We start from the raw sequence: 20374 nt of genomic DNA on the forward strand, positions 1-20374 counted from the left end.
ATTATATGAATTTAACAAGGATTGTTTCTGGTGAATAAATTAATAATAAATTAATGTAACAACTTATTCTAATAATTAATATATGGAATATATAAATATATATGTATGTATAACAAATTTCTTGCTTATTCGTTTTCTTCTTTCTTTAATAGAAACGTTATTTTTATTTTATTTTATTATTTTATTTTATTTTATTTTTTTTAATCCATCGCTTTTATATATTTATAATTTTAAAATATATACTTACATTTTATTAAAAAAAAAAAAAAAATGTTTTAAATATTTCTTAATTATTTTGTATTATAAAATATTACATAATGTAATATATATAACAAAAAAAGGTATATTATAATTAAAAAATATTTTTAATATGATTAAATTATTTAAATATAAAAGTTATACAATATCTTAATGTTTATGTTTTATTATTTTTATTCCTAATATTAATTTTTACAATTATTAGTATATTATAATTATTATTCAAATATTTATATGTGATGTTATGTTATAAATTTTAATACCCAAGTTATAATTATACAAAATTACTCATATATATCACTTAATATATTACATTTCAATATCATACTTAAATAAACCATAATGTTTCATGTAATTTTATTTGTACTTGTGATAAGAATGAAAACCTAATATTTATTAGCAAATTGGAAAAAAAAAAATATATAATATATATATAAACATTATTTACTCACTACCAAACAAGTCTTAAACAGGGGGAATTCTAATATATAGACATATTCCTAATATAATATTAAATCGCGTAAATAGTATTATAATAGGTATTATTCTAAAATAACAACAGTAAATTTTATAATTATTATAATACAGTTACACTAATAATATATGTAAATAAATAATCATTATTTAAAAATTCATTTTTTAAAAAAATTATCCATTTACTATTTAATTATTTTATGATCGTATGTTCTTCTTAATTCATTAATTTTACACATAATATTAAGCACATATATATATAATTAAATTTAACATATATTTTCCTTTTGGTTAATTTGCTAATATAAATATTTTATTGATATATCTCATATTATTATACTGTGAAAACATATAATTTTCTTTATTTATAATTAAAATAAAATAAAATAAAAATTATATAATATAAATGTAAATATTTGTCAATATTAAAAGGGATAATATAAAAACAAAAAAACAGAAAAAAATATATGTAATTATATATTTTTATTAAATCAATTGTCTTTCTTATATAACTCTTTTATTTTATATTTTATTACATATATGGAACAATTTATATAATTAATTTTTATTTTTTCGTTACTTATAATTTATATATAAATATATATATATATATATATATATATAAATTTTAAATACGCATCTTATTCTATTTACATAACAAAATTATATATATATATATATATATATATATATTTAGTAAAAAATATATGTCGTTTTATATTTTGTTTCTTAATTTTATTTTATTTTTATAACTTTTTAATTTTTATTCATATGTATTATTTTTTTTAAATTTATTCTTTCTATTGTATGTTGATATGGTTTTATTTATATATTTGATTATTTTATTTAATTGTTTTCTATTTTGGATATTTAATAATGTTATCATTTTGTGTTCTTTTTTATTTCTCTTCAGTTTATAATTATCTTTTAATTTTATTTTTATTTGTTGTATTTTTTTTTTCTTTTCTTTGCATAAATAAATTAAAAAATTTTAAATGAATCAAATAAAAATACGAAATTATTTATATTTATATAAATAACAAGAAATATAATTGTATCTTATATTAATTTATGTTAAATATAGAACCATTGTAATATAGTATTATGAATATTATTTGTGGGGCAATATATTTATTTTATATATATTTTTTTTTTTTTTTTCATATATTTATTCAAATTAATTACGAAATGAAACACATATAAATACAAATCTAAATAACAATTTATAATATTAACAAATAAACAAATGCATACTGCAAAAAAAAATAACATATAAAAAATTATGTATAAATTACATATACAAAAAAAATAACATATAAAAAATTATGTACAAATTACATATACAAAAAAAATAAAATATATCAAAAAAAAGAAATATATATATATATTACAAAAAGAGAATTATATATATTCATATATTATGAAAAAAAATATACACAAAAAGAAAAACAAACAAAATAACAATAATACACATAACTACTAATCAAATTTAATAACGAATATTATGATAAAATATATATATATATATATATATATATATATATATATATTTATATTTTACAAATAATAAAAAAAAAAAAAAAAAAAAAATTACAATTGTACTCCAAATTATTAAAAAAATATAATAACAAATATGATTATAAACAAAACAAAAAAAAAAACAAAAAAAAAAATATATTTTTTACAAATAATACCGAAAAAAAATCTATATACAAAAATATATATATAAATCATACAAAATATAAAAAGAATTACGTCTATATTATTTTTAGATATTCCATACATCCTATATAGGATATTGCTCTTGTAGTAACTTCTGCTTATTATTTGCATTCATTTCAACTTTATCCATATTATTAATATCCACAGATGTTTTATCATCATCTACATCATAATAGATATCATCTTCATAAATATCATAGTTGGGTTCACTATATTTTTCCAGATCATCCAAGATAGTATCCATAGTAGATTTTTTAGGGAAGATATCTATATTTGTAAATTGGTTTATAGGTTTAGGATCATCCATATCTATTTCTATAGAAACATCATTATTCATCATTTCTTTTTGACTATTGTATGTGTTACCGTCACTAATAACACCGATATTGCTATAATTATTATTTTCTTTGTTCCATTCATGTTTTAATTTATCTAACAATTCCTCTTTTTCAATTTTATCCCATTTATCACACATATTTTTATGATTATATAACCACTTATTAAACAAATTTGACTGGCTATAGGATCATTATATGTTGTTATATTTTATATATATTTTGTTCCAAATATTTCATTTTCTTTTCGTTTCAGTACTTCGTCATAAATATTATTATCATTTAACGAATCGTTGATTAGTTCAATACCACTATACACATTATTGTCACTATAAATTGGTATATGATTATTTAAAATATTATAGGTAATTTCGTTATCATTATATAAATCTCTATCATGAGCAGATCTAATAAATGGTTTTTCTTGAGGATTAATATCTAAAATATTAGGTGCGGTATCCATATAAGTAGTTTCATTTATATTAAATCTAGATATATCCATTTGAGAATCTTGTAACATGTTGGATATAAATTCCTGTTTTAGTTCGTTCCAGTCCTTATCCGTAAGTTTATTGATATATGTTTCACTAGATTTATCACCGTGTCGTTTTGTTGGTTCCAGTACTACTTCAATTAAAGTTTTGTATTTTGTTGTATGTGGTACAAATATATCGTTCATATCCATCTCTTCATACTCACTTTCTGATGAAGAAGTAATATCCGATGAAGATATATCACGAAAATAACTATAATCATCCGATTCATCTCCTTCCATGTAAATGTATGTTTTCCCAGCATAACGGCCACTTTTGTAGGGCACATATCTGTTGGACGATTTTGTTGTATGGATATCAAACTCATTTTGTGGTATATCCAGAACACGGAAAATATCCACAGGAGAAGTTTTAGTTTTACGCTATGAAAAAATAAATATGTATATGGGTTTAGGGTATATAATTATTGGTATATACAGGTGCATTATATATTATATCTGTATGTAATTTTTTTTTTTTTATTTTATTTTTTTTTTTTTTATTTTTTTTTTTTATTTTATTTTTTTTTTTTTAATTTATTTTTTATTTTTCTTTTAATAAATTTTTTTTTATTGAAGTTTTTATTTTTATTTTTATTTTATTTTTTTATTTTTTTTTTTTTTTTTGGTATAATTTTTTATTTTAATAAATTTTATTTGATGTTTTTTTTTTATGAAATTTATTTTTTTTTTTTTTTGTTTTTTATGAATTTTTTTTTATTTTTTATTTTAAGAAAAATTTTTCTTTTTTTCTTTTTTTTCTTTCAAAATTCTTTCTCGCTATATTTCAATATAAATACATATATTAAATATATATATATAATACATACATATAACACATATACACACATAAAATATACATATACATAGCACATAGATATTCCCATATATATATTCTCATAAAATATCCACATACAAAATACATATATAAATATACACCCACATATATCTTACCTTCAGGAAAAGAAACCCTATAGAACTCAAGGCCAAAGCAATTCCAAGAGGGATAGTTGATGTCAAAATATTAGTATTTGTTGGTTGGTCATTTGGTAGTGGTGTTATGTCAGCTTTTGGTACAGGTTTTGGTGGAGTTAAAGGAACTTTGTCTGAATCCTGTTCAGGTGCTGCTGGAGGTAGAGAAGGAATATCTTCATCTAGATTATTAACTGATCCTTTTTTAAATTTATTTTGTTGCAATATATCTTCAAATACCGAAATGGCGTTACCATTATTATGATATTTTTGTTCTATTTGATCAAAGTTACAGTTACATTCAGGACAGTGTTTACTTAAGTACTGTTCAACACTTGTTGGCATTAAGGAAGAACTAGATTTATACTGTGATGAATAATCTGATTCATATTTATCAGATAATTTAGTCCATTCAAGACTTTTGTTATGGAAAAAATATTCATATTTATCTAATACTGATTTACAAGGACCATTTTGAATATCATCAACACGAGAATATCCTTCGTCCCTAAGTTTTTTTCTACATTGATCTATTTCTTTTTCTACTTCTTTTATTTTTTCTTTACAGAAATATTGGGCCCATTCCTTCATCCACCGTAAAAATTGATTTTCTTTATCTATGTTATCATGTGATGGACAATTATCATCTTTTTTGTCCTTTACCTTATATTCACACATCATAACATTCCAGATCTTTTCTTTATTTTCTTCCCACCATTTACGACTATGAACTTTATCGGCATCATGTGGTATTTTACTGTTTATTTTATTAATTATATCTTTTATTTTGTCCGATATTCCATCGTCGTACATATCATCTCCTTTTACCATATTACCAATATCTGCAAAACTATATTTCATTGATTCAAGTGCCTTTTTTTGATCAGTAGAATACAGGTCCCATAAATTTTTTGCTTCGTCGAATGCATCGTTAAGAATAGATTCTTTAAATTTTTCCTTTGTTTTTAATCGACCATGATGTAGTATTTTCAAATTACCAAGACATAGTTTCTTTCTTCTAGGAGGGACCATTACAGCTTCACGTTTACTTATATTTGTTTTTACAAAATAATTATTCCATTCTTCCAAATCTTTCTGAGATTTTTTTTGACAACTACCTGTACCATATTTTTCACAATGTTTGTTCTCAACAGGACATTCATCTAATGGATCAAAATTTTTTGCACACTCACAATCGTCTTTATGCCTAGGAGGTTCTGTATGAAAAGCATAATTTATATTACCCTTATCACTTTCTCCAAATTTAAATCTTCGACAATCACTTCCATTTTGAAGATATTTATCTGCAGTATCAATATCTTTGCATTTGTCTTTCAATTTTTTTACAAAATTTTTAGTATTTTCATCAATACCATTACTAGTACCTCCCTTACTTGTAGCTTTGGTATATATTTCTTTGTACGCCTCGTTCAGTATTTCAAATTGTTTTTTCCAATTGTCTACAAAGTTCCTATATTCTTCACATTTTGTTTTACATTCCCTGCAAGCTGCATATTTTGTCTGTTTACACTCTCCATTTTTGTCCTTGATTTTCTTACAATTCTCACAAAATTTCATCGTTTCCAATAAATGGTTTTGATACATACAGAAATGTTCGCTCCATTCAGCTATCCATCTTAAAGTTTGAGGGATATAATCATAATCGGGAGGTACATCATTATGTCCACATTTACTTTGCATACGGGTTAATCGCATAAAATCACCTCCATCTTCTGTTATATAACGTTTAACGTCGTTAGGAGCAGCACAAGTCATAGCTTTCCATATTTCTTTTCTGTTTGCATCCCACCACGCTTCCCTTAATTTAGTATATTTGGTATCTCCATTTTCTCTAGGATATTTTTTTTGAAAATCTCCATTTGAATTTTGTATTTGTGAAAAAATCGTTTGTAATTCTTTCTCTATTTTATTATCATTACCTAACAAAATATCCCTTCCTCTAAGTATATCTCCTAAATCGGCAAAACTATACTTCATAGCATCACATATTCGGTGAAACTCAAGGTCATTTTTTGTTTGAACTTTTTTTAATATATCTGTTCCTTCATTTTTAGCAACATTTTGTACTTCTTTAAGTAAATTATTACTATCATTAATATTAGAAGTATCTATATTTCTTAAACCATTTAAGCACATATGTTTCCGTCTTGGAGGAACACATAAATTTGTGTTTATATCTGATATTTTTTCATTACATTCCCAATATTTATCCAAAACAAAACGTTTATTTCCTTCTTGGGGACATTCAGCATTGAACTTAAAAACTTCTTGTAATTTCGTTTCATTAATTTTCTTAAAATTTCCATCGTTATCAATAACCTTATCTACTTCATTACAATTACCATTATAATTTGTCCCATTTCCTTTCAAACTATTATCAGACATTTTCCCTCTCTCTTTTCTTATATCTTTTGCTGTTTTCTCTACACAATAGCTAGGTTCAGGAGGTATAGGGCATTCACATTTATATTTAAGGTTGTTAATATCGAATGTTTCATAGATGTTTTCCCATTTCTTATCATCACTAAACTTATCAGAGAGACAATCAGATTGACGATCCAAACATTTTTCTTTCAAATATTCATGGACTTCTTTAGTTTTTGCTTCATTATAGCCTTCAGGTAAAGGATTTTTTTTTTTGTCAGCATTATATTTCCTTTTTTGTTTTTCATATTCTACTTTTTTTTTTTCTATATATTCTTTATATTCCTTACACGCTTTACCACAATCACCATCTTTATTCTTTTCTTCACATCCATCATGATCGTAATTACATTTCTGATCTACTTCCTTTTCCTTTTTACCACGTATAGTACAAAATTCGTCCCCCCACTCTGTAAACCATCTCAAAAACTGCGGGGTTTGGGAAAAAGTTTCGATATTGGTACCACTATTTTTGAGTTTGTCGTAGGAGTATTTGGATTTGAGATTTTGGTGGGCACTATCTTCAACCTTTTTTGTACTATAATTAAAACTTAAAGCGCATAACATTCCGTCCCAGATATCCTTATGATTATTTTCCCACCACGCGTTAAGAAGTTTTTTATCGTCGTCTTCTGAACCACGTTCTTCTTTATCATTTCCTTCTTTCAATTTGTTTTTTGCATTGTCTGATACCTTTAGAATATTGTCATGTGAAGTAATATCTGTTCCAAAAAATATATCTCTATAATCAGCAAAAGTATAATACATATGTCTTTTAAAACCTTCAGGAATTTTTCCACTTTTTAGTTCACTTTCAGCTTTATCATTATCAGTTTTATATTTATTCCAAGAAAAATGTGTTTCTATAGCAGCTGACTTAACAAAAGCTTCTCTTATATTTTCCTTTTTAGGAAAAGCATGGTCTTTTGTTAATAGACTTACACAAAATTTCTCTCTTCTTGGTGGTACACAAGAACCATCTCTTGAGTTTGATTTTAGCTTTCCACAATTCCAAGGAGGATAATTATCTTTTGGACCGCAGCCATGTATTCTACCATTTGCTTCCTTAGCGTTAAGTGCTTCCTCCACTATTTTGCATACAGCCTTTGGAGGCAACTTACATTTACATTGATTTTCATATTCATATGGTTTTTCCCTAAAAGCATACTCCTTGTCGCCACTATTCGTATTGCCATTAATAGTAGGATTTTGACAAAAATACTCTTGTTTATTACACTCCAATTTTTCCGTGGCATGAACATACGCTGCAGCGGTAGAATACACTTCACGTTTTCCATTATTTTTATCGTGTAGATCTTTCAAGAAATCTACCACTTTTTTATCATTCTCATCTTGAAAAATACCACTAGAGGGAGTAGTACCACCATTTTGTGCTTGTTTGTATAATTCTCTATATTTAGCATCTATTTTTTCCCATTGTGCTTTCCAATTATTAATAACTTTTTTATATGTTGTACATGCTGTTTTACATTTTGTACACTCAGCATTATTTGTACATTTTCCATCCTTATCAAGACCACTACAGTTTGAACACGCCTGTTTCACCTTGTTATATTCCTGTGACTGTATTTTGCAAAACCATTCGCTCCATTCCGTTAACCATCGTAACCGTTGTGGGATGTAATCGTCATGTGGGGTACCATCACATCCTTTACCAATGTATCCACATTGCATAGCTTGCCATATTTTGTCACGATTGGCTGCCCACCAGTCTTCTCTCAATTTTGATATATCATCAGGATCCTTATATTTGTTTTGGATTTGTGGAACATGTTCTTTAATTTTTTCAAATATTTTTTCCAAATCTTTTTGTAGTTTTTGTGTATCACGGTTTCCTTTCCACAAATCTTTACCTCGAATTATATCTCCTAAATCGGCAAAACTGTTACGTACAGCACGACATACACCCTGTTCGTCCCCTGGAAGTTGATATAGTTCCTTTATTTTTTCTGCTTCGAATTTTGCTGATAGTAACACGTCACCTAAAAACGAATGATTAATCTTTTCACCTTTTTGTTGTAAAAGTGGTCCGTCATGAGGATGAAGTAAATGTTCTAAATTTGATGTACACATATGTCGACGTCTAGGAGGTAACAGAACTTTGTGCGTTATAACTTTTCCGTCTTCGTCTGTCCATAAGGTTCCTATTACAAACCTCTTGTCATTTTCACTTGGACCTTTACCTTTCCCTGTACATGGTCCATCATACCTATAACCATTACGTTTTTTATAATTCGTATGCTCCTTCGTTATACTACATATACTGTCCTTCAATTCATCGGCTTTACTTTTATGCTCATATTTTCCTTGAGATGCATCAGCTTTCAAACCACTAACACCACTCTTCGCCTGTGTTTTCCACTCTACAGCCAATTCCGTCACGGTTTTAGTGGTACCACTCGATGGAGAGCAGGGATTTGGGGGGATAATGGGTTGTGGTGGAGTGGGGTCGAGGGAACTGGCAGCTGTTCCAGAGGTGTCACACTTTTCGATTGGATTATTTGTTATACATTTAGTGGCATTGTCTTTTACGTGTTCGATCAATATATCTATTTGATTCTGTGAATTATCCATACATTTCTCTGCTTTAGAAAAGCCAGTTTCTTTTTTTAAATCTTCCGTAAATTTGTTCCATTTTTCTTCTCCTTTGTAAACATCTTTAATAACTTGAAAAAAATAACCATCAAAAAGACTTTTAAGATAATTACAATATTTTTTGGGGATTCTATTTTGATTTCCGAATAGTTTTTTCACATTTCTCCATTCTTCTTCTTTTTTTTTAACCCAACGTTGAAAACATTTACAATATTGGTTACAGTCAATATTACAATCCTTTGGATTATTATTATTTATACATGTTTTAAGTTCGTCTTCCCAATTTATAGTATCCCTTAATAAATTTCTAACCCACAAATCATAAAAATAATCAAATGTCATAATGTTAGGATGTTTTTGACCATTATGCCTTGAACTTGTCATTTTACATTTATTATCGCTTTCATCCTTATAATAACATTCCCATATTTCATTATTTGTACCATTTTCCGTAGTTCGAGATTTACAAAAATCTTTTAATTTTTCAGAAATATCTTTTTGTTCATAACCACTATAAAGGACATTAACGACAGTAGTACCGGCATCCGTAGGAGGGTCATAGTTCTGTGGTTCCCCACAATTCCCATCACCATCAAAGTTTATTTTACATGATCCATTTTGACATTTTACCCCACATTCAGGGCATGGTTGGCAATATTCTGAACGAGAAAATGTCGTATTCACAACATTATTAAAATCTATTTTCCCTTCTTCTTCAACAATATTTTTACATTTTTTTTCTTTGTTTAATAAATTCAAAAATTCATCAACACTTGAATACTTATCTTTAAGTTTTTCATAAAATTCCTTATAATATTGATCATTAAAACTATTATTTGAATTTATTCGTGATGAATTGTATTTTTTTATTTCGCTTTCATATTTATCTCTTTGTTTTTCAAATTCCGTTTTTTGATCCTTTACCCATTTTTCATAACGAAGACATTCATTATTACATTTAGTACAGTTACTATCATTATAAAACTTATGTTCTTTCCAAATAATTTTGGTACAATCATATCCATTAAGACTACAATATAAACTCTTTGACTCATTACGACATGCTTCCTTAACTTTTTCCAACTTACCTTTTTTTTTCCTACAAAACTCCTCTGCCCATTCCTCGAACCAACGTAAATATTGAGGGACATAGTCAAGATTTGTGGGGGGTTCGCGACCATTACCATGGCCGCATTTTCCTTCCGAAAATAATTGTTTATTATTTGAATGCGTAGAATATATAGCATACTGTCCAGCAACACATGTTAATGCTCTCCATACTTGATCTCGATTCGCATTCCACCAATTTTCTCTCAATTTAAAGTAATTTCCGTCATTATCATTATAATCATTAATTTGATTTTTCTTCAAGCCCTCATTTATTTTTCCAAAAACTACTTTTAGCCCTTTTTCTATTGAAGGATTAGATTTAAATATATCTCTTCCTCTTACAATATCTCCTATATCTGCAAAACTTCGTGCAAGGGCAGTACATACCTCTGAAGATTCGTTATTTGGAGGATGATCAATAATGCTGTCACCTTCGTACTTTGCTGTAACTAAAACATTTCCCAATAAATCATGAGTATCATCAGTATTATTGTTATTTAAATATTCTAAATTTTTATCACATAAATTTTTTCTTCGGAATGGTACACATGATGTAGCATTACTGCTATTTCCATTTCCCTTTATTTTATCACTATTACAATACGCTTGGGCATTTTCACCAAAACGGTTTCTTTCTCTACCATAACAAGGATTCCTTCCAGGTTCATAGCCAGTGTCTATATTAGTATGAAACATATGATCAACACTACAAGAATCTGAAGGACCGGGCCTTACTCCTATACCAGATTGCCTAGTCAAGGCATCAATAAATATTGCTTTTGATAATGTGCCTTTCAATGTATCTTTATGATTATTTATCTTATCAATATCATTTTTTATCTGCTTTCCAATATCTTCTAGAACATCCCTCGCACTAAGTTGATAAGCAGTTACAGCTTTAGTTTTCCGTGGCGCCATTTTTATAACTATGAAATTTAAGGTTTATACAAAGGATTATGGACTTTAACATTGTAAAACTAAAACGGATAGAACTATATATTACCAATCACCAAAAAAAAACGACCAAAAATATTTTTATCTACAACAAATGTAATAAATGGAATATTTTTTTCTATACCAACAATTTGCCATTTTATATAATTTTGTTTTTTTTTTTTTATTAATGATTGTAATAGCTATATGCACAATTAAATGATAATCTAATATTATGTTGCAAAATATAACATATAATATTTCTACAATATTCTTTAAATATATAATTATATATATTTATATTATAATATTATTTTCATTATCATAATAATATTTTATAATACAATAAAATTTATATAATATTAATACAACGTAAATAACATTATGTTAAAAAAATACATGAACTTTTAATTAATTAAAATGATTTACAACATATTTATTATTATTTTTAAAATGATACTATTATAAACATTTTATGTATTATAAAATTATTTAAAATACATCCTTACAAAATATGGATCATTCTTATATATATCTAAAATATATCTTTAAAAATACAATTATGTATTCCAATATTATTTTATGTATCCAGAAAACATATATTTATATAAAAATATATAATCTATTACATAAATTCGTGCATATACAAATACATTTATATATATAATATAAAAAAAAAACAAATATTTATTTTATTTAAATATTGTGACAATGGAGACAATAGTAGAAGTTCTTTTATCTATCTATATTATCTATAATATATATTTGTATATACGTTAAAATAATATAGAACTAGTTCTTTATATATATAAATATTATATTTTCACATATTAAAATATAATAAAAGAACAAATATTTCATATATATATCATAAAAATATGTATTATATTACCCTTTTATTAAAAAAAAATATATGTCCTTATCCATTTTATCTTTATCACGAACATTTATAAATATATGGAAAAATTAAATGTATAATTTAATTCACGTTATATCGACTATATATATACTTGATGCTATAATAAATATTATAAATCAATATATTAATATACATATAATATATTTTTACATATGTTATCATAAGATTAGAAAAAATATATATTTTTTTCTTCATATATCTATATATTTTATTCTTATATTCATATAAAATATAAATATTAAAAATTACATAAATATAAATATATATATATATATATATATATATATTCATTAAATATAATACGTTTATATATTTTTATTAAATATAAAATATCCATAGTTGTTTAAAATACATATTGATATTAACGGTTTTGGTGATTTTATTATATTATAACCATAAATAGGATAAATATATATATAATATATTTTATGCATAAATAAAACAACGAAATAATAAAATCGCAATTATTCTTTTCATTCTTAATATTAAAAATGTTGTTTTTTTTCTTCATTATATTTTGAGAAAAATAATTTATACTAGGTATTTCTTATGTAGAAATAAGGTCCAATTTTAATATCAATTTTAATATTGTGTTATGGAATATAGACCCTCAAATATGATTTTTACAATAAACAACCCGTTCATATATTTGACATATATATTAAAATATCTTATGGTACTATTATGGTTAGTTGTAAATATATAACCCATAGTTATCCTTTATGAAATTGTTATAAATATATGTATCATTCATTATAGTACCACCACGATTGCTGTAGGTGTATATGATCAGGTCTATGTAAACATTTTGAACACAATTATAAATTTGTTATTCTTTTATGATACCTATTTGCTAAATTTTGTAACAAATTTTATTCAATAAAGAAAATACAGTTATATCGATCTATATTTTTTGTTAAAATATATATTGTATCATTTAAAAATATAAATATATAATCTATAATTTATGAAAAGACATTGAAAAAGTTAACAATAAATAATTATTTTATGTTACAATTAGATCACAAGAAATGTATACCATCATTTATCATTGGAATAATTTTCAATATTTACGCATTTAACTATTTGTAATTAATAGTATTAGGAATGTAGGAAGTAAAGAAAATAATATAAAGTATATGGATAAAAAAATCATTCTTAGATACATAATTGAAGTATTTAATAGAAATTAAAAATTTATTTATGTATTAAAGAATAAATAAACTTAAATATAAAGATATACAATAATAAATAACTAACACTATAAATAATCAATAAATAGGCTCGTTAGGAATTAATATATATATATATATAATTCAAACATATAAAAGCATAATTATTAAGAGTAATAAAAAAATGGTATATTAAAATAAATGAAAAGAATACAATAAAATACTTATCAGAATGCCAAACACCCTATGTTTATTCCTTTAATAATTTCATATATTCGAGTTTTTTCTTCATTTTTTTTTTACTACGATAACGTAAAATCAAATAAATAATTACCATTACCAAAACTATAACTACTATTACAACAACGGAAGCAATAATAGTAGTTGTTAAAGCACTAGTTACATTTCCTGTATTAGTAAGTGCAACATCTTTAGCATCAGAAACAGCTTTTGCAACTAATTGTGTTTCTATCTTAAATGATTTAAGTTTAGCAGGTGTTGCCATAGATTGTATGTTAAAGGAAAAGTAAGCATATTTGTCCGTATCCAATTTGCCGGCAATAGCACTATTTAAAGTTTGAAATATACCAGAAAAGGATACGTCGTCAGTAATCTTTCCTGCAATCATCTTTGTTAGTGTATCAACTGTAGGTATCTTAGACGCTTCAATTTGCCAAAGATTTGATGCTATTTCTGTGATTTTAGTTAAACCCATCTCTATACCTTTTTTAATACTCTCTTGAAGTACCGTTGCTGATGCATACTGTAACCATCCCGCATACCCTACACCACAGACCAGACCCCAACAGGGGGCAATGGCTCCCATATTTTTCCCACAATTGAGACAAAATTTCTCTGTTTTATATGCTACTGATTTCTCGCACACACAGGTCGGGATAGAGTCAATATCTATATCTGTTTCCAACACACTTAATTTGTCCTTTAATTCTTTTTCGATTTTATCTTTTAATATAATTTGCTGTATTTCTTTATCGCACTGTTCTTTACACTTCATACGTTTATCATGCATCCTTTCCTCGTATTCTTTGAATCGCTGAGAGGTGTGACGTTCGAAATTTTCCCTCAACTTTTGCATTTCCGGGTCATTATCATATATTGACGTATATATGTCGCAATCGCACAATAACCTAGTGGTTGGTTTTGTTGTGGTGACATTAATGTTCCATAGATTATTTACCTATAAATAATATATTATATATATAATGAATTTTTATATATAATATGTTATAATATATATATTTATATACATATATATATTATTGTTATCATTATTTAATTGTATATGTGTGGAAATATTACTAATATATTTAATATAATGGGAAATAATAACACACTAATGTAATAGATATTCATTGTTCTTTATTTAAGTATATATTATTACTGAAATTAACATGAATGAAATTATTTATAAATATTAATATTATTTTATATATATTTTTTTTTTTTACAAAATAAATGCTTAATAGAAATGTTATTATATTTTTTATGATGTAATGCATTTCTGTTTTCATTAAAGAAATATACATATAACTGTACTTGAACCATGATTACATTTTTTTTAAAACAAAAAAAAAAAAAAAAATGAATTTAAATAAAAAAATAATATAATAAAATTTTTTATATTTTTTATATTTTGTTTAATTCACAATATTTATTTTTATTAATTTTGGTAAACATTAAAATACAGAAAGAATTTTTTTATTGAAAAAAATATTAAAATGTGTAGAACCATAGTTTTTTTGAAGATGGTAACTATATTACGTAGAAGGATTCCTATGACATATATAATACATATCTTAGTATATATGTTTATACAATTGTAAGCAAATAAAATATAACAAGAAATATTGTAAATTATATTAGGTTATATTATACACAAAAACAATTTTTATATAAAAATTTATTCAAGAAATATATTTTATTAATGTAATTATTTTTATTTTTGTTCTAAGTGTTATTCTATGTTGTATGTTTTTCTCTATTGTATCTAGGTTATTATTAAGATTAATATGAAATTTACTTTAAAAACATTTGAGGCCATTTAAAAAAAAAATGAATTTTTTATTAAATAATTATATTATATAATAACGAGAAGAAGAATATTAATATTGATCATTAAAAATAAATGAAAAAGCAAACATATTGATATAATCAAATAGTACGTAGTATATTTTTGTGTGAATATAAAAGTTGTATATATATATATATATTATATCCCTAATTTAGAAATTATAAAATATTGTTTATATATTTTATACTTAATATTAAAGTAGTAGATAATATATTTTAACATTTCGCAAAAATAAAAATTTTTTTTTTTTTAATAAGTATATTATAGCATTTATTATTATGTATATTGAAAAATAATAGGACATTATATATAGTAATATGTACAAGAAATAATATATTTTTATACTATATATATAATTAGTGATTGTAAAGAAAAAAATTGATAATATTTATTAAATTTTTTCTTTTGTATATGAAATAATTATAACTATGAGTTAAAAAAAAAAAAAACAAGAACAAAAATGAGAAACATAGAAAATTCTATTATAACAGGATAAATAATATTTTATAAAATAATTTTGTCACCTTAGAAACTTTTTTGTTATCACATTATATTAAATGAATAGTTAATTATTGAATCTTATAAATGAATAAATACATCTATATAAGGAATTTTCAATTTTGAATTTCCCCAATAATTTATATAATTATGAATTCCTAAATATATACATTATAGTTTTCGTCCTAATTGATATTTATTAAGGGAAATATCAATTTTAGATTAAGGAATAAAATATATCTATATATATGTAATGTATATTTATATAAGTTCTTCATTTAAAGTTAAATTTTTATGGTCCTTTTTATTAAAAGAAAATTTATAAAAACTAAATAATTAAATTATGATATAACATTAAAGTAAAATAAAAAATGAAATATAAAAACCTAATGTTTCAACAAAAACCAACAATTATAACATCCTTGTATAAAAAATAAAACAATTCACAATACACTAAAATACTTTTTATATCACGATATTTCTTATCTATTCCTTTAATAATTTTATATATTGTAATTTTTTCTTCATTTTCTTTTTTCTACGATAACGTAAAATTAAATAAATTATAACCATAACCAAAACTATAACTACTATTGCAATAATGGAAGCAACAATAGCAGTATTGTAGGTAGTACTAAAAGCCGTTATCTCTGCAGTCTTTTGAGCTGTGAACTCGGAAGTAAGTTTGGTAGTTTCAGTTTGAGTAGTGGTTTCAACTGTTTTCATAGCTTTTGTTACAATAGTTTTTACATTTCCTTCTATAGCCTTAAGAGCCTCCGATACCTCAGGAAAAGAATCTTTAAAAAGGCAAAGGGATGTACTGTCTGCCTGAGCGCTTGGACCTACGCAATTAATACTATAATGTACCTTAAAAGGTCCAGAAATAGTATTAAAATTATTAAAATTTTGTGAAGTAACAATGGTTTGCAATTGCGAGGCACCTAATTGATCTACACCAAATTTATGATATAACGATTTAATAACTTCTTGAACACCCGCCTCAATACCTGTAGCTTTACCTACAATCGCTCCTTTCTTTGCAGCGAGTACAGCAGCAGCAGCAATAGCTTTAGGTTTCCACACACTTATTGCATATAAAGCAGTTCCACCTAACAAACCCAATTCAGGTGCCACACCCCCTCCCAATATCCATCCACATTTCAAACATGTTTTCTCCACTTTATCTGCTACCGATTTGTCGCAAACGCAAGTGGGTATATCCTCGGTAGTTATATTTGTGTTCAACGCACTCAATTTTTCTGTTAATCCTTTTTCTATTTTATCTTTTAAAATAATTTTCTGTATTTCCTTTTCACATTGTTCCTTACATATTTTGCGTCTTTGTTGCATCCTTTCGTCATATTCTTTAAAACGTTCCGCCGTTTGTCTATGATATTTATCCATCAACTCTTTCATTTCTGAGTCGCCAACATAATATGTTGGTTTATATAAGTCATATGATTCATATTCGCATAATAATCTAATTGTAATATTTGTCGTTGGTTTAGATTTTTGTGTATATCGTGTACTGTAATAGTTCTTTTGATCATTAACCTATAAAAAAAGTAGATATCATATATGTTTTAATAAATATGTATATTATAATTAGTTATAATTCATGATTATATATATTTTTGTTATAATTACATATATGTTACTTTTACATATATGTATATTTTGACTATATATATGTTATATTTTTATATAGGTCTAATTATTATATATAAGATATGATAATATATATATATATTTTTTAATAATTATAAGTTGCATACCTGTGAGAACAATAAAAATAAAACCAATACAACGCAATATAATAATAATATATTAAAACAAAGATGTTTCATTTTTATAGTTATACGTATATTATTTTATGATAAAATTATAAATAAATACTTGATATATAATATATTTTTTTATATTATAAATAAATCAAATATATTTAATATAAAATGTGATTAGAATTTTATATTATTGCACAATTAAGGTCCATTGTAAAAATATACTACATCATTCGAACCTGAATAATTCTTTCGTTAAAAAAAAAAAAAAAAAAAATTAAAATTGATATAAAAAAATAATATTAAAATAAAATATTTTAAATTTTTATAATTTGCTTTATTTCTAATAACATTTAATTTTATATAAAATAAAATAAAATAAAATAAAATAATAATATTAATTTTTGCTTTAGAACATGATTATAATACGTGACTCTATGTTGTAACAACTAACATCATATTTAATGTTCTAAATAAAATAAAAATGTGTACAATAATAGTTGTTCAAGGTTTATATAATATATAATTCATACGTGGATAGAACATATATGTGAAATTTATATTACTATATGTATTTTTACAATATAGCAATTATATAAGAATAAATGAGAATCATTGTACTTTATAATATGTGTTATTAAATTTATACCTAATTGTATATAAATTTGAATATTAATTAAAAGTAATATATGTTAATAATTTAATTTGTTTTTTTTTTATGTTTTGTTCTAAAATTTATTGTATACTATGCGTTTCCCTCTAATGTATCTAAAATTGTATATATATAAATAAATGAGTAAACGCATAAATACATAAATATATATATATATATAAATATATATATATTTAAAATTGTTTTCTATTACAAAATATATTTTATAATTACGACAGAAAAAAACATTTATATATATTATTAAAATATAATTTAAGAAATCAGAAATTTTACATACTATAAGATACTATATTGTATAGTTTTCTGTAGTGGTATATGTTATACAAATATATTATATTCATAATTTAGAGATTATTGTAACATTTGGATAATATATGTTATTATATATATATTATATCAAATATTAAAATAGTAGATATACTATTTTAGAATTTATTGATATATTAAATGTATCATTACTAGTTGTAAGGATATAATTATAATTGTACATTTTAATAATTAAATTATATTAATTTTTATTATATATATATATATATATATATTAAAAAAATTATGCGACTTTATATAATATAATAAATATAGTAAATAATGTATTTTTATTATGTGTTCAATTAATAACTATATATAAAAAAAAAGAAAAAAAAAAGCAGAACAGAACAAATATATAAATACATATTGTAATTAATATATTATAAATTATGTTACACAAATAATTATTTAATATGGGTAAGGATTTTTATATAACATTATATGTAACATACAATACATGCTTTCATTTTGTAAAGGAATAATTGTATTGAAACAACCTAATTTCAATTTCTATTTTAATTACATATAGTAACGAAAATTAATTAAATATATATATATATATATATATATATATATATAACACGGTACATATATACTAATTACGTTCATTTTCCAAGTCAATTTTTATAACAATTACAGCATATATATACTTTATATCTGTTATCCACACAAAATCACATAATAAGAAAAAAAAAAAAAATTATATTCATAAGGAAAAGAAAAAAAAAATGAAAAAGATGAACGTTTATTATTATCTATACGATGTTGTAAAATTATATAAAAATATAATTTGATATTAATATTTATATATATGTTATTTTAATTCATTTGTAATTTATAATTATAATATATTAAAAAACCTTTATATACAAAATAATATATATTTATTAAGAAAAATGCTTTATATTTATTTTTAATTTTATATATTTTCATAAAGTCAATATTAAATAGTTTAATACGTAAAATATATACATTATTATAAGGTGAAACATTTTTATAACTCTATAGTCATATTATTATCAAATATAATCATTCTTTGAGATTTTTTTTCATATATTAATAAACATATATGATTCCTATTCAAACAAATATACGAGTATTAAGGTATTTTATCTATCTAATAATATTTTTATATCCAGGACAAATGTAATATAGCACATTAAAGAAATTAGTAATTCCATGGGAAAAAATATATTATATAATAGTTTTATAAAAAATAAAAAGAACTAAAATAATAAAAATATAATAGACACCTAAACTCATGAATCCGTATATTTGTGTAAAACATTATTGTACTAACATCAATCATATATTTGGATATGAGTATGGTTTTCATAATAGTTAACTATACATTATATATTAATAAGAAATATAATAATATATGAATAAGCTATTTTAGAAATAATATTAAATTTAAACATATCTATATGTAATTTTTCATATAAATTATATTTAACTGAGTACATACCATAATAGAACAATCATGTTGATGATATGTTGTTAGGATTCATATCATAATATAACCTATTTGTA

At 23.3% G+C, this 20374-nt stretch overlaps 3 protein-coding genes across 3 annotated transcripts; all 3 read right to left on the bottom strand.

The window, feature by feature from the left end:
* Nucleotides 1-2518: 2518 nt before the first annotated feature.
* Nucleotides 2519-11382, bottom strand: PADL01_0402100 (erythrocyte membrane protein 1, PfEMP1, putative; the record flags this gene model as incomplete). The annotated part of the gene is made up of 3 exons (XM_028685134.1): nt 2519-2968; nt 3049-3705; nt 4276-11382. The coding sequence occupies 3 exons, from the start codon at nt 11380-11382 to the stop codon at nt 2519-2521; spliced, it is 8214 nt and encodes a 2737-aa protein (XP_028536663.1).
* Nucleotides 11383-13738: 2356 nt separating this feature from the next.
* PADL01_0402200 (rifin PIR protein, putative) lies at nt 13739-14862 on the bottom strand (the record flags this gene model as incomplete). The annotated part of the gene is made up of 2 exons (XM_028685135.1): nt 13739-14686; nt 14809-14862. 2 exons carry the CDS (start codon nt 14860-14862, stop codon nt 13739-13741), a joined length of 1002 nt encoding a protein of 333 aa, XP_028536664.1.
* A 1702-nt stretch (nt 14863-16564) lies between these two features.
* Nucleotides 16565-17925, bottom strand: PADL01_0402300 (rifin PIR protein, putative; the record flags this gene model as incomplete). The annotated part of the gene is made up of 2 exons (XM_028685137.1): nt 16565-17632; nt 17854-17925. 2 exons carry the CDS (start codon nt 17923-17925, stop codon nt 16565-16567), a joined length of 1140 nt encoding a protein of 379 aa, XP_028536665.1.
* Between the last annotated feature and the right edge of the window lie 2449 nt (nt 17926-20374).

This window comes from Plasmodium sp. gorilla clade G2 (assembly GCF_900097015.1).
Source record: "Plasmodium sp. gorilla clade G2 genome assembly, chromosome: 4".
Lineage (NCBI taxonomy): Eukaryota > Apicomplexa > Aconoidasida > Haemosporida > Plasmodiidae > Plasmodium > Plasmodium adleri (nom. inval.).